The following is a 14,594-nucleotide window of genomic DNA, read 5'->3' on the forward strand; positions in this document are numbered from 1 at the left end:
TATAGCAGCACAATTTGTTATAGCTAAATCTTGGAAACAACCCACATACCTATCCACTGAGGAATGGATAATAAAGTTGTGGTATTTTTATACAATGGAGTATTACTCAGTTATTAAACAAGATAGACTCAAGGCTTTTGTAGGTAAATGGATGCAACTAGAGACCATACTCATAAGTGAAATAAATCTGACCCACATATGTAAACATCATATCGTCTCCTTGGTGTAGGAACCTGAAAGACTAGGTAAAACTTAAAACATACAATAGATGATAGGAAAGGGAAAGAAATTGCTTAAGGGAAGAAACGACCAGGATGAGGGAAAGAAGAAAAAAGAAAGAAGGCAGGCAAAACATAAATATATATGTGAATAGCAGCGATCACTGTATTGCTGATGTCTGATGGTGTATTGAAATGAACAGTTAATGCTTACAAGTTTTTATGTTCTGATCGACTTTGCATGCTTGTGTCTGGTGGTCTGAGGAACTGATCTGAAGGTAACAATATGCAATGGAATTGCACTGGTGAACTCCTACCATCTTGTGTAGTGAAACTCTGTATTATCTCTAATGTTTTAGCGAAGAATTATTTTCTTATTCTCTTTAATGGTTTGAGCAATCTTTCATTCTTACATCTGGTAATCTGAACAATGTAATTGAGGACAGCGATATGTAATGTAACAACTACTGTTGATTCGTATTATTTTGTCTTGAGACCCTGTATCACTTTGAACGTTCTTGCTTTGATTTGTTTTTATTTGTTTTACTGGTATGCTGTTACTGTTCTGTTTTGTTTGTTTGTTTCTCATTCAATATTCTCTTTAAAATAAAATTTTAAAAAATTAAAAAATTTTTTAAAATAAAATTTTTATCAGGGCCGGGGATATAGCTCAATGGTACAGCCCCTGCCTGGCAGGCACAAGGTCATGAGTTTGATTCCCAGTACCAAAAAGAAAACAAAAATTTTATCAATGTTTCTGTTGCTTTTCTGGAAGATCACATTTTAGGAGGTCATTTCTTCACCAGTCCTAATGAGGGAACTTGGTCAGAGCTTTATGGTAGTTATTTTCAATTAACAAGAGTTTCATAAATTATTGAATCAATTTAAAATTAAGTTATCAAAACCAAAAGAACCTCACGTTCTCAGTCTGACCTCTAGAAGTCCTATAATGTTGTTTATTTGTTGATTAGAAGATTTCAAAAGCCTGCTGACACATATGCTACCAGTTACAAAGTACTTAGCAGAATCAAAATAGCTTTTGCATTATGCTCATGTAAGAGCTAAAAGCTACAGAGTTTTTTAGAAATCCTCTTTCTTAGTCCAGGTATCTCATTTTATTCATGAAACTAAAAGCCCAGAGATTGAAACTCATTTGTCCAAGGTCAAAAATCTAGCTGCATAGTCAGAGGGGAACCCTATTTTAATGTTCTTCCTACATGTTTAAAAGAATGAGGTGTCACAAGCATAGCCTCTGTCCATTCTATTCATATTGTCATACTCAGAAAATGTTTCAAGAGCAAGAGCAGAAGATTTGGACAATGGTTCTTTCTTAAGACTCATGAGGTTCAACAAAGCATATTACTAATATATATTTAACCATATATCATGAATTACCATAGCACAATCTGAGCAGTAACCTTGCAAATGGTTCGCTACAGTTAATGGGAAGAAAATAAAAGCTTTTGTAAGGATCTCCAATTATCCATTGAAGTGCTATGGGACAGAGTAGTCACTAAAGAGAAAGAAAGAGGAGTTCAATTCTTGTCCCCTCTTTAGATAAGAAGAATGATAAAACTGGCTAAGAAAAGGAGGAAAACAAGTCTAACCACAACCAATACTACCATCAACAACACCCACTACCACCACAAGCATGAAAATAAAAAAAAACTGACTGCAATATGCTACAATAATGTCCAGCAGTTCTACAACACTAAAAGGAGACCCAGCAAGTTAACTACCCCTAAAAAAATTCAAGGAATAAATATTAAAAGATTTGAAAAGGTGAAAAACAAAAGGATTCTCAGGTTTTATATAATTCATCATTACACTTTTAGTAATAAGAAAATTGAGGTTCACCAAGATCAAATAAATTTTGCAACACTATCATACAGTGTCTTCCAAAATGTCATAAATTTCTAATAAAAGTTGATAAAATGGATTGAAAGGCTTACCATCATACATTTACTTCTGGGAAACCATGCCTAAAAGACAGTCCTGATTACAGAAAGATAAACCTTTATATCCAAGGTAGGCACTCAACATTATTACTGATAATGAATAATTGAAAGCAAATTGCAACAAATGAAAAAAATGATTAAGTATATCCACTCAATACACTATTATAACTGTTAAAAAATTATTAGAACATAGAAAAATGTCTAAACTCTAACACTATGAAACAATATAAAAATTCATACATAAAAATCATACATACATACATACATAATATAATATACATGTACAACTACATATAAAAAATGATCCTTAGAACAAAAATAGGACAAAAGAAGGAGTACACTAACATAAACATAGTTCTTTATGGAAGCCTGCATATGTAAAGTTTACAGTCATGATAAATTCATTTACAACTTAAGCTACCCAATCACTATGTGACTCTGGACAAGTTTCTTAACCCCTTCACCTCTATTTTACTTCTCTAGAATGGCACATAGTAGACACCAAATGATGACTGCTAATATTCTTTTTCTCTATTTTCATATGTTTGCAATAAAATATACTTATATGGTCATTCAAAGATAACAAAAAACTCAATTTTCATTTTTTTAAAAGAAAACTTCCAATCATACAGCTAATAAACAGACAGGCCACTGTCTGAAGCTAGGCGCACCCAAGTCCGATGCCACGTGTTTAACTCCTACCATCCTCCCATGAGGAAAAGTGGACCAAGGTGTTATTACCAATAGAAAAGGAGCGACTAGAGGGAGGAATTGCCAGAGTCGGGGGACCTTTGCTAGGGAAGGAATAAATGGCAGACAGGTTTGAGATCTGGGCCTCCTAAAGGATGCTCCTAAGAAACTGACAATTACTTCATCCAATCTTGCAGTCAGTGCCCAGGAGTGTATTGGGATCATTTCAAATCACTTATTTGACCCTGGCTGGCACCAAACAATCAGTCTCCAGATTAGTCAGATGGAAAATATATCAGGAGGGCATAAAAAGTCCATGAGAGTAAAAGAGAGTGACACTAGTATTCTCATTCTGCCAGCCTCTTCAGTCACATGCCTTTATGTGACCTCAAAGAGCACATGAGGCATTCCCATGTGAAACACTCTGGGTCATGCTCTGCCTTGTGAACCTTAGACCACTGACAGTGTTGAATGAAAATGTGAGCTCCAGGCAAGCAGTGATTGTTAAGAAATCCCTCGACATTCTGTGATCAGAAAAGAATTGTTAAACTGTAACAAAGGACCACCCTTCCCGCATATATATGATCAATCTCCATCTTTCCTCATGACTCCCATAAGACTTCCTTTTTTACCAACTGTGTAACACTACAAGTTTCCTTCCTTGTCTTTGAAATGTTCCTCATTAATGAAAGTTCTCCTGAATGCAATCACTTCTTTAATTACCAGTGTGACTTTTGGTGCTTTTGGTTTTACACCTGAGTTGAAGTAATTATATTGTGTTTTTCTGGAAAATAGTAGTCTATACCATACCCTTTTGGAGAATTCTCCTCTCTACTTGTCTTTGAACTGTTTCTACCTATGGTTAATTGAGGATAACTGGTGAACATGCAAACTATTTTATTTGGTTGAAATCTGACCTCCTCTCCTTCCCTGTCAAAAAAGCAGCTTGAATACCTCCCTATAAATTAGACTAGATCGGGGCTGGGGATTTAGCTCAGCGGCACAGCGCCTGCCTGGCAAGCACAAGGTCGTAAGTTCAATTCCCGGTACCGCAGAAAAACCAAAAAAAAAAATTAGACTAGATCCTTTTACCTTGCCCAAACTTATGTACTTACTAACTTTTCAATTCTTTCCATTTCCTTCAGTTTCTGATTGGAATCCTCCAAATTATTATTTCTAATAGTCACCTTCCCACCTGACTTGGAGTCATATAGAATTAAAATTTGACTGCCTAGATCTCTTTAGGGTCTGCAGAGTACCTGACTGGGCTCTCTTCCTTAAGATCAGAAGAATCCCTGAGATGTGAAGCTCAACAACTTGATATCAATCTCCAACGTTCTACCACCTCAGCAGACCACACATTGTGCTAGAATTCTCTATAGAAAAGCCACTGCCCAGACTAAGAAAGTCTGGCAGAATGCTTAGTTCATGAATAGATGCATATGACAAATAGCCAGGAGTACAGACAATGCCGTCAAGAGCCCTGACATCCCTGCTCAAGTGGTTCAAGAAACTCCATGAGTGGTGCTGCACAAATAAAAGATTTTATCCAATGACCTCATGAAAATCACTGGACTTTCAGGATTTCACCCCTGGCTTTTCACTTCAATACAACTTTTTATATTAACATTTATCTTTCTCATTTTAACTATCCCTCTTTTAAGATGCCAAAACCCTAAAGCAACTAAACTTAGCCATCATCCCTCAACAGACGTTTCAACTGCTTCTACAAGACGGACACTAATGGAAGTCCTTGAGAGGCTTTTTCTTAGACCCTGCTCCATCCTAATCAAGATGTTTGTGATTGGCTGTGGGTTGTGAAGCAATGAAATATTCATGTGGAGCTAGATGAATAGACAATGTCAAATTTTGCCTGAGTCCCCAACTCACACACAGCAGTAATGAGTGGCCGGTGGGACTATCTGTCTCCAAATTTGACCTTAATCAGTGTGGTCACAAAGGTCCTTCTTCAAATATGTTAAGATGACTACAGCAGGAACATGATTTACAGTTTAAGATTAGAAATACTGTTTTTAAACAAGCAACCTCCTAAAACCCAATGATGTCAACTTCTGGAGAGGTTATAGCAAACAGGTGCACAGAAGACAACTGTTATTGAGGTTCACCTGGTGGACACCCTGCTCTGATAATAACAAGACTGAAATGCAGAGGTAAAATGTAAGGTTCTCCAATGAAACCTACTAAGTAATCCTCCATGGTTTTTAATGGTAAGGGAATCTGCCAGGATAGTGCCTTCTGTTCTCTTCTCTTCTCTATACTGCTACCCATAAGCTTCAGAATACAACCCAAACTCTTCCATTAGGTATTTCATGTCTTTCAACATCTGGCGAATCTTGGGAAACCAATTCCCTAGACAGTCCTTCTGTATAGCAAGAGGCCTAGGGGACCTCTTCTCAAATGAAAAGTTCATACTTCTGCACTGTTGAGGCTGTGATGGGTGGGGTCTTGCTGATTCTGGAGATGCCTACAGGCCATCTTTCCTATTGCTTTGATGCAAAGTATTTGGCTTCTTTTTAATGCTAGCCTTTTCAAAAGCTGCCTGACCCACACCTCTACCTAGGCCTCCTCCAAACACAAGTTTCTGGGGGCAATTTTAGGTATGAACCATAAAAGAAATTCAACACAGACAGGATCAGGACAGGAGTGAGGCAAGTGGGGCACCCAAACTGCAAAATTTAAGAAGGCATATTTTCTCTCCAGTACGCACAAACCTAAGAATAAGTGCCTCCTTCAGTCTGAGGCCTGCTCACCTAATTTGCACTCTCCAACCAAGCCCTAGAACCGAAGTAGATTATCAATTCTCTGAGAAGCTTTCCCTATTTATTCTCCCCAACACATACACCCCAATCTGGATTAGTGGCTACCATATGCTTATCTCTACCACAGTATTTATCACATTGCAGTAAGTGACTGTTTACTCATCTGCCTCCTTTAAGAGAGAGAGGACAGGAGATATGTTTTATGTCTCTGAATTCCTATTCTATGTCTCTTAGTGAATACTCTCTATTTACTAATGAGCAAATATCAACCAGGGTTCCTCACAAAAAAAAGAGGAATCATTCTCTTAGGCCTATGTCAGAAACAATCTACTTTGTAGCTCCTAGAGTCAGTAAGATCTCCAGGTAATTCTGATATGAAGACATTAGAAATAACTGAACTACATATTCTCTAAGTACTCTGTCAGTACTATCATTTTATGATTCTATATTTTTATTTTGTAGTTGATTTGGGAAGTATAATTTCAAACTAATGCCTTTTCCCACAAAGTGGTGTCTACCAACTTCTTGATAGGATCAATCACGACTGAGTTATTGAGCACCAACTATAAGGCGGACACTGAGCTAAATGATTTACCTTTACATATAACCTTGTGAAGTAGATTATATTTCCCAGTTTACAGAAGAGGGAAACAGACACTCAACAAGTTCAAGGAACATTGGAATAGCCTACTGCTAAAAAACAAAACTCAAATCTAAAGCAGATACAATACTATATAAACTTCAGGGATTACCATTGACTAGAGAGCCACAGAAGAAGAGAAAAGGCCAAGCAATACCAACTGACAGCATGGATATTGTGCTCTCTCAGAGCTGTGACAAATGTCACGATCTGGACAGTGAAGCACTTCCTGCCCCCCATCTGTTATATATAGATAATTCCAGGTGAGTCCTAAGCTAATCATCAAGGGAAGTACAAAATCCTCATGCTTTCCCCTAAATCCCCTAGAATGACTTCTATCTCAGAGATCATTGGTACCTACAATGGGCTTTGTGCTACTGAGGTATCTCTTGGAGCCACACTGAAAATTCCATTATGGAAAGGCCCTGTGAACATGTAATGTGAAATCTAAAACCACAACCCAAAATGGTATCCTAACGACATGCACTAGTAACGTTTTACCACTAACATTTAAGTAAGTCATACCCTTGGAACACCATAGATTTCCAGAAGTAGAATAAAGTGAACTCAATAAGGATATAATCTGAATGCAAATATCTACCTCACAACTATACTCTTTATAAAAAATATTCATTGTAATACTATTTATAATAGTAAACAATTGGAAGGTAAATTTCCAGAAATAAATATTAAATAAAGTATAGCTATTATAATAATGAAATGCAAATGTATTCATTATTCATTCATTTAGCAAACATGTCCAGAGCATGTGTTAAATGCCAGGTACCCTATGTGCTAGGGACACAGAAGTGAACAAAACAATGTTCTTCTTGCCCACCTTGGAACTTCAAAACATTTTTAAATAATATGAGAAAATGTTTATGATAAAATGTTAGGTTAAAAAGATAACATTAGGTATTTAGTATAAACTAAATTTCATACAAAGGAAACAGATACTTGTTTAGAAAAAGACTTAAAAGAATATACCAGTACATCCAAAACGCTGCTTCTGCTAGAATATCCTCTTACCGTAAGTACTTTTATACTTTTATATATTATTCAAATCTACTACAGTGAGCATTTATTAATAATACATTTTCTATTTAGTTTATACAGTCATATAACTATGACTATATCACCAACTTTTTCCAGTAATGTTAGGTCATTCATAATAGTTCTGTGATTCAGTGTTCTCCTCTGGCAGAAAGCTTTAAACTAACTCTTACTCAAGGGTCAGCAACTTTTTCTTAATAAGTCAGGGATAAAATATTTTAGGCTTTGAGGACCAACTAGTCACTATCTAGTATCTAGCATTACTAGATAATGCTGCTGCTGTACTGTGGGAAATATCCATAGATGATAGTTACAGGAATAAGTGTTGCAATAAAACTTTACGTACAAAACAGGTGGTGAGCTACATTTGGCTAAATGGCTATAGTTTGCTGACTTTTGCTTAAGTTACTAACAACTAAAACAAACACAAAGTTCCTTTTTCTTCTACTATTTAATCTGCTGTTTAATCTGCTGTTCTACTATTTAATCTGCTGTTTGTAATATCCTGAAAAGAGGAAGATAAAGATATTAGCCCCATTTTACAGAAGACAAGAAAGAGACTCAAAGAGGATAAATATACTGACCAAATATCATGCAGCTAATAAAGCATTTTGTTAAATTCAGGTCCCAAGAGAGATTCCAAAACTCCTGTTGGCTAAAGAGTTATACTGAGATAAATGTTAATTTTAAACTTTCCAGGGGAATCTTATGCTGAATCATTTTGGAAAATAAACAAATTACTCTTTGTCCTTTACAAAAATATGTGTGTCCATGTATTAGATGGTTTAAAGAAATGTTTTCCCTGCAGACTGAGTCAAAAGCCCTCAGTGAGGGTTTATAAGACATCTTGATTGCCTTTGTGTGAGGCAGAAATGGCACTGGCAAGGAAAGTTTTCTTATCTTTCCTAAAGGGTTTGGCTCTATTCCTCAGGGGATGAAGACGTCCGGTGCTCTGCATCCACCAAGTAAGGGGCCTCAACAGCCTCAGTACTTCATGGAGAGGAATAAGGTCACATGGAGTTGAGACTTACCAATGTTAATCTCATCATCAGTCAGAGTGTCTCCGATGAAATTAAACTGAAATGACTGTAACGTCTGGGAAAACTTCTGAACAGCAGAAGAGTAATCTGCAAAAAGGAAAAATAGGAGAAACAGTCAACACCATTATATTTTGACCAATTTTCTCATCTGTTAGAGTAAATGAGAGAAAAGCAAAGGTCCACACTCCAGTAAAAAAGCTTGAACAAGTAAAACTTACAAGTTAAAGAAGGAGGAGAGGGGATAGTTTCCTGAAGTCCTTGAAAAATTAGGAAACTTGTTTTTTTCTTCAATACATCTCCTCTCTAACCTGTTTCATCCAAAACCCAGAAGACCTCAAACCACTTAATTACACTCTTAAAAGTGTCTTCTTATGTATTTGTTAGCCTTCGTGTTGTGGAACGGATTACATATTTTCTCACCTTTCATAAAACAAACATCTACAATCATTCTACAAATAAAGAATTAGACCCATTTTATAGATGTGGAGTTCAAAGGCCTAGAGATATCCAACAGGCTGGAACTATAAACCAGATAGTCTGCCTACCTCTCTAGGGCCCTATCCAAGACAACACAGGTATCACCTGAACATTTTACATGTTAACTAAATGGCAGCCTTGGTTAGGATCCTGGCCAGTAGAGGGACAGATTTTGCTTACTCAAGAGTATTTACCAATGGACCTTCCCTGAAGAAGTAATAAATGGAACAAATAAGGATGTCATAGCCAGAAAATTGCTTCTATTTTTGATTAATGATTTTGAATTTTAGTATGTAAAAGTTGACAGTCATATAAAATTAAATCACATTTAGCTATACTTTTGAGAAAATGTCTTCATTGTAATTTTTAAAATATGACCTTCAGTATAGAGATTCTTCCAAAAATTAAAAATAGAAATTCTATTTGACCCAACTATTCTCTAAGTATCTTCCCAAAAAAGTGAAAGACATCATATTATACTGATAATGCATGTCCATGTTTATAGCAGCACAATTCATAGTAGCTGAATCTTGGAAGTGGCCTATATGTCCATCAACAAATGAACAGATAAAGAAAATGTGGTCTTTATACTCCATAGAGTACTACTCTACAATAAAGAAGGGTTAAACTTCAGTCATTTGTAGGAAAATGGATGCACCTTGAGACCATAATGTAAAGTGAAATAAATCAGATACACAAGCTTAAATATTTTATTGTTTCTCTTACATGAGAAATCCAAAATATAAATAAAGAGCAAAATACAACTTAATAGAAAATAGGGAGATAGGCATTTTCCAAAAGGGAAGGGGATCAAGAGATGGGAAAGGGGGAGGGTTGGGGAAGGGATGGGGCAGGAATGGATTGAAAAAAAGAGTTGAGATTTGTTATGTACATGTACCAACTCCTCATGAGTAATGTAATCACTATGTACTGCAAGCATATACTAATAAAAAATAAAAATTAGAAAAAAATTGACCTTCATCAAGAGGTCTAGACACTTATAACCCTTGATATTTCAAGAATGGTTCTAAGATTAGCAACATCAACACCTAGGCGCTGAAAGGAAATGCACGTGGCCAGGCCCAGCCCAGATCTACAGAATCAGAATGGCATTTTTTATACAATTCCTATGTGCATTGAAGTTTGAAAAGACACAAATGCAGCTGTTTTTTAATTGAATGAGAAAGTTTATAGCAAATGTTGGAAGACTAAAGAGTAGCTAACAAATGTATTAGCAGTGACTATTACAACTGGGGACTACAATCTGAAGTGGCTCAGGGTCATGGGCTATGCATAAGAATGTTTGCTTTTCTGAACTGATGCAAGGAAGAGGTGGGATGGGATGAAAAAAGACAGATTCCAGAGAGCTTTTTTATCTTTCCATTTATATGACATGTGTCCTTATGAATCCTCAGCATTTGAGCTTATGCTAAAATAAATAGAGACAAAGCTAGCAACAGCCCATGTTCCTTTCAATGAAAAGCCAGCACAGCAAGTGCAAACACAATGAAAAATGTGCAGGCATTTAGCTGGAATAAATTACATGCCAAGAATTTTATGACCATTTGGTACATGTTGCACTTTTAAAACTTTTTTTACATAATTTAGGATCTTTACTCAGGACACATCATTGAAAATAATAAAAATAATAACATAGATTTTACAGAGTTTTGAGGCTGTCAACCGATTACTGAGGTTTCTCACAATTTCAACCCTCTATAATCATATTCTCCTCTTCAAATCTAGACTGTGTAAATGTGAGAAGAGCATACAAATCCTATATTTCATCAACAAAGAGATCACAAAACTGGCTCCATGTCTGGAAAACAATCATTTTTCTCTGGCCTTCTCAGGCAGCAGCAGAAAATGATACGGCCAGAATTCCTCATCTGCTTTGTGTTACATTCAGGAAAATTAAATAATATTCATTACATTGCTCTTCTACACATACCAAGATTTCTTAAATTCTACTAGACCTGTAAGATACATTTATTAATTATTGCTCTTCTGGAATTATCTGAACATATTAGATGCCACAAATACTGCAATTGTCAACATTTACATTATTTTAGAAGTAAAGGTAGAGTAAGAAAATTGTTGCACTTATTCTGCTTTTCATTACTTGCACCTACCTCTTCTCTCTCCAGAGGTCTAGGCTTCACAACACAACCTTACATCTGCACCCATCTTAAAAGGATGTGAAAGATTTAGCACAAGACACTTCCATTTACTCCTCCCAACTCCCCAAACGTAGGTATTATTATATACATATCACAAAATAGCAATGACAAAAGAAACAATGTTGACCAATAACATTCCAAACTATTAATAAGCACAATTTAATAGCTCTTTGTCAAAATAAATTTTGCCTCTGTACTGACGATAATGCAAAAGAGACTATATTTTCTTTTTTTTAACTCCATATTAAGAGAAATCACTTAAATTCACTTAAGGTGTAGTTAACCCCATTCTTTACCCCAGACCCTTGGTTAGTTATCCACTCACTTAATTGAGAGAAGAGTCATAAAATGGGAACAGAACAAATAGGACAAATTGGGAAGTAGGCTAAAAGTTAAACTGCAGTGGTCATCTGGAATCCAGCTGTCCAGCAGCTTCTGGGAAAAGTAAACTTTGCGATAATTGCGTGACATTCTTGTAAGATTCCCAAAACTGAGGTAATAGTTACTATGGAAACCTAAAATGTACTTAAACTGAAGGTGAGACACAAATTGGAGTGGAAATCTTCTCTGGCTTCTGGTTAGAGACTGTCCGTCAGCTGGCTTAACAAAGTTTTGCTCATTCCTGCTCTTTTGGTCTCTTGTGAATGCCATTCCCGATGAACTCACTTGCCGTATCACTGAGAAAAGTGCCAAGAAAGACTCATATATGTATTCTAGATAAATTAAGTGACACCAGTGACATCTAGACCCAGGATAGATAACCTAGAGATGGTATATGGGACATGTATTCCCAAACCATCCTAAAATCCACTACATCACTCCAAACCATGTGAACTCATTCTATGATCCAATCAAAACCTTCATCATTCTTCTCCACTATGCCACAATCTTACAGTTTTCAGGCTGCCTTTGAGGTACTCTCTGCATCTTCTTATTATTGATACAGGTATCTTCCATGGTTTCTTTTCCTCACCTTTCCCTTATGCCTTCTATAATATAGTTGGATAGGGTTTTTTAGGCACACTAAAGCTTTCTGGTAAGGAAGTAGACCAAAAACAATATTAATTAAGTGATTTCTGAAGATACCAATCTGGTTTTAACCACTGCTAAGGATATATGTTGGGTGTGTCCCTTAAGGCAGTGATGGTGAAGCTTTTAGAGCTTTCAATGATACAAACAGCCCACTGCAGCACATGTGCTGTAGGTTTGCCACCACAACCATAAGGATTCATGTGTTCCACACTGTGAGGTATCATGGATCCCCATTGTGAGGTATTATGCAGGTAGATATTTAATCCAACTATGGTATTTAATGGTAGGTTCTTTGGGAAGTAACTAAGATTAGATGCAGTCATTAAGTTGGAGCCCCCATGGTTGAATCTTGGTGGCACTGTAAGAAGAGAAAGAGAAAACACAGAGACACACATTCACATGTTCTCTCTCTCTCTCTTGCTATGTGATGCTCTGTACAACTTTAGAATTCTGCCAGCAAGAAGGCCACCTGACTTCATCTCTTGACCTTGCACCTCCAGAATCATGAGGCAAAATAAACTTTTCTTTATAACTCTCTGAGTCTATTTTACCATATTCTTAGCAACAGAAAATAGGCTAATGTATTCACTATACTTTTGTAGAGTTTCATGAAAATGGAATCATACAGAATAAACTCTTTGGTGTTTACCCAATGTACAGCATTTTAAAAATTCATGCATAATGCCACATATATCAGTAATACATTGTTTTTGTTCCTAAGTACTACTTCTTTGTGTAAATATACCACAGCATATTTAACTATCATTCATCTATTTATGACATTTGTGTATTTTCTAGTTTTTCATAACTGAAAATAAAGCTGCTGAAAATATTTATGCATAAACTTTTTGAGGACATGTTTTCATTTCTTATGTGTAAACACCTATGAGCCCAATAAATGAGTTACACGGAAAGATGGGAATTACATTTAACTATACAAGGTCAAAATATCTTCCAAAGTGATTGTGCCATTTTGCATTTCTATTAAAACTGTATGAGAGTTTCAGTTGATCCACATACTTTCCAAACCATGGTAATATCTTCATTTATGTATTTATTTTCATTTTAGCCATTTGGATTACAGTATCTTGCTATTGTTTTAATTTGCATTTTCCTCTTGACTATGAGTAATGACTAGCTTATGTACCAACAGGACTTTGGGAATATATAGCTAGCTAGGTTGTCTTTATTCTCATAAGATTTCCTCATACATTTCAGATACAGGTCTTTTGCCAGAGGTATGTATAGCAAATATCCTCTACTTCAACTAAAGGCTTAACAATCTGAATACTCTTTACTCAAGAAAAACAACTGAATTTCAATAAGAATGATGACCTTTGTGGTGTATTAAGTTACATTCATCAAATCACTGTCTCCCAAGCTTCACAGCACCGCTGAAAACCAAACAACTGATAGACTGGACTTAATTAAATTTTACTCAAAATTTCTTCCTTCAAGCCAGACATGGTACTGCATACCTGTAATCCCAGCACTTAGGAGTCTGAGGGAAGAGGATCACTGCAAGGTCAAGGCCAGCCTGGGCTACATAGTGAGTTCAAGGTCAGCCTGAACTACATGGTGAGACTCTGTTTCAAAAAAACTAAACTAAACTGAAATGTAAAAATTAAACTAAAATTATTTTTTCAGCCAGATATGATAGTACATGCCTGTACTCTGAGCTGAGGCAGAAAGATCATTTGAACCCAGGAGTTCACCGCTCAGCCTGGGCAACTTAACGAGATAAAGTGAAAATTTGTCTTTAAAAAAAAAAAAAAAACTTCTGCTTTGTGTAAGACCATGTCAAGACAATGAAAAGATAAGCAACAGACAGACAGAAAATATTTACAAAAGACAGATCTGATAAGACTATGCTACAAAAGATAGAGAACTCTTAAAACAACAACGAGAAAACAATCCAGTTTAAAAGTAAGGGAAAGATCTGAGTGTATACTTCTCCAGAGAAGATCCACAAATAGCAAGTAAACATGGGAAAAAATGTGAGGCATCACATGCTGGTGAGGAAGTAGAGCAACAGGAACTCTCAGTTCTGGTGGGAATATAAAATGGTACAGCCATGTTTGAAGACAATTTGGCCATTTCTTATAAAACACAGTCTTACTATATGATGTAGTAATCACATTCTTGGATATTTACTGAAATGGAGCAAATACTTAGGTCCATACAAATACTTGCACAAAAATGTTTATAATCACTTTACTTATAATTGACAAAACATGAGAGCAATCAAAATGTCCTTTGACATATATGTGTTAAATTAATCTGGAGCATACAGAAAGGGAAATACTACTCAGTGTCAAGCCACAAAGTTTCATGAAATCATGAAAAGACATGGAGGGGACTTAAGTGCATGATAGGATAATTCTGACCATCTGACATTCTGGAAAAGGTAAAACTAGAAAAACAGTTTAAAAGATTAGCAGTTGCTCAGAGGTATGATAGACACTGTGAAATGATAGGAAACCACTCAAGAGTAAAGGGCATCTGGGATGTGGGAAAAGAGAAGGG

General features: G+C 36.0%; 1 protein-coding gene across 2 annotated transcripts in view; it reads right to left on the reverse strand.

The window, feature by feature from the left end:
- The window catches only part of Ophn1 (oligophrenin 1), a 442,504-nt gene that overhangs the window by 276,959 nt on the left and 150,951 nt on the right, over window positions 1-14,594 (reverse strand). For both annotated transcript variants that reach the window (XM_005401585.2, XM_005401584.2), the window contains exon 3: window positions 8,371-8,466. In XM_005401585.2, the coding sequence (XP_005401642.1) occupies window positions 8,371-8,466 (96 nt within the window). The remainder of the gene's footprint in view (window positions 1-8,370; window positions 8,467-14,594) is intronic.

Source organism: Chinchilla lanigera, unplaced genomic scaffold (assembly GCF_000276665.1).
Source record: "Chinchilla lanigera isolate Chin_1 unplaced genomic scaffold, ChiLan1.0 scaffold00074, whole genome shotgun sequence".
NCBI lineage: Eukaryota > Metazoa > Chordata > Mammalia > Rodentia > Chinchillidae > Chinchilla > Chinchilla lanigera.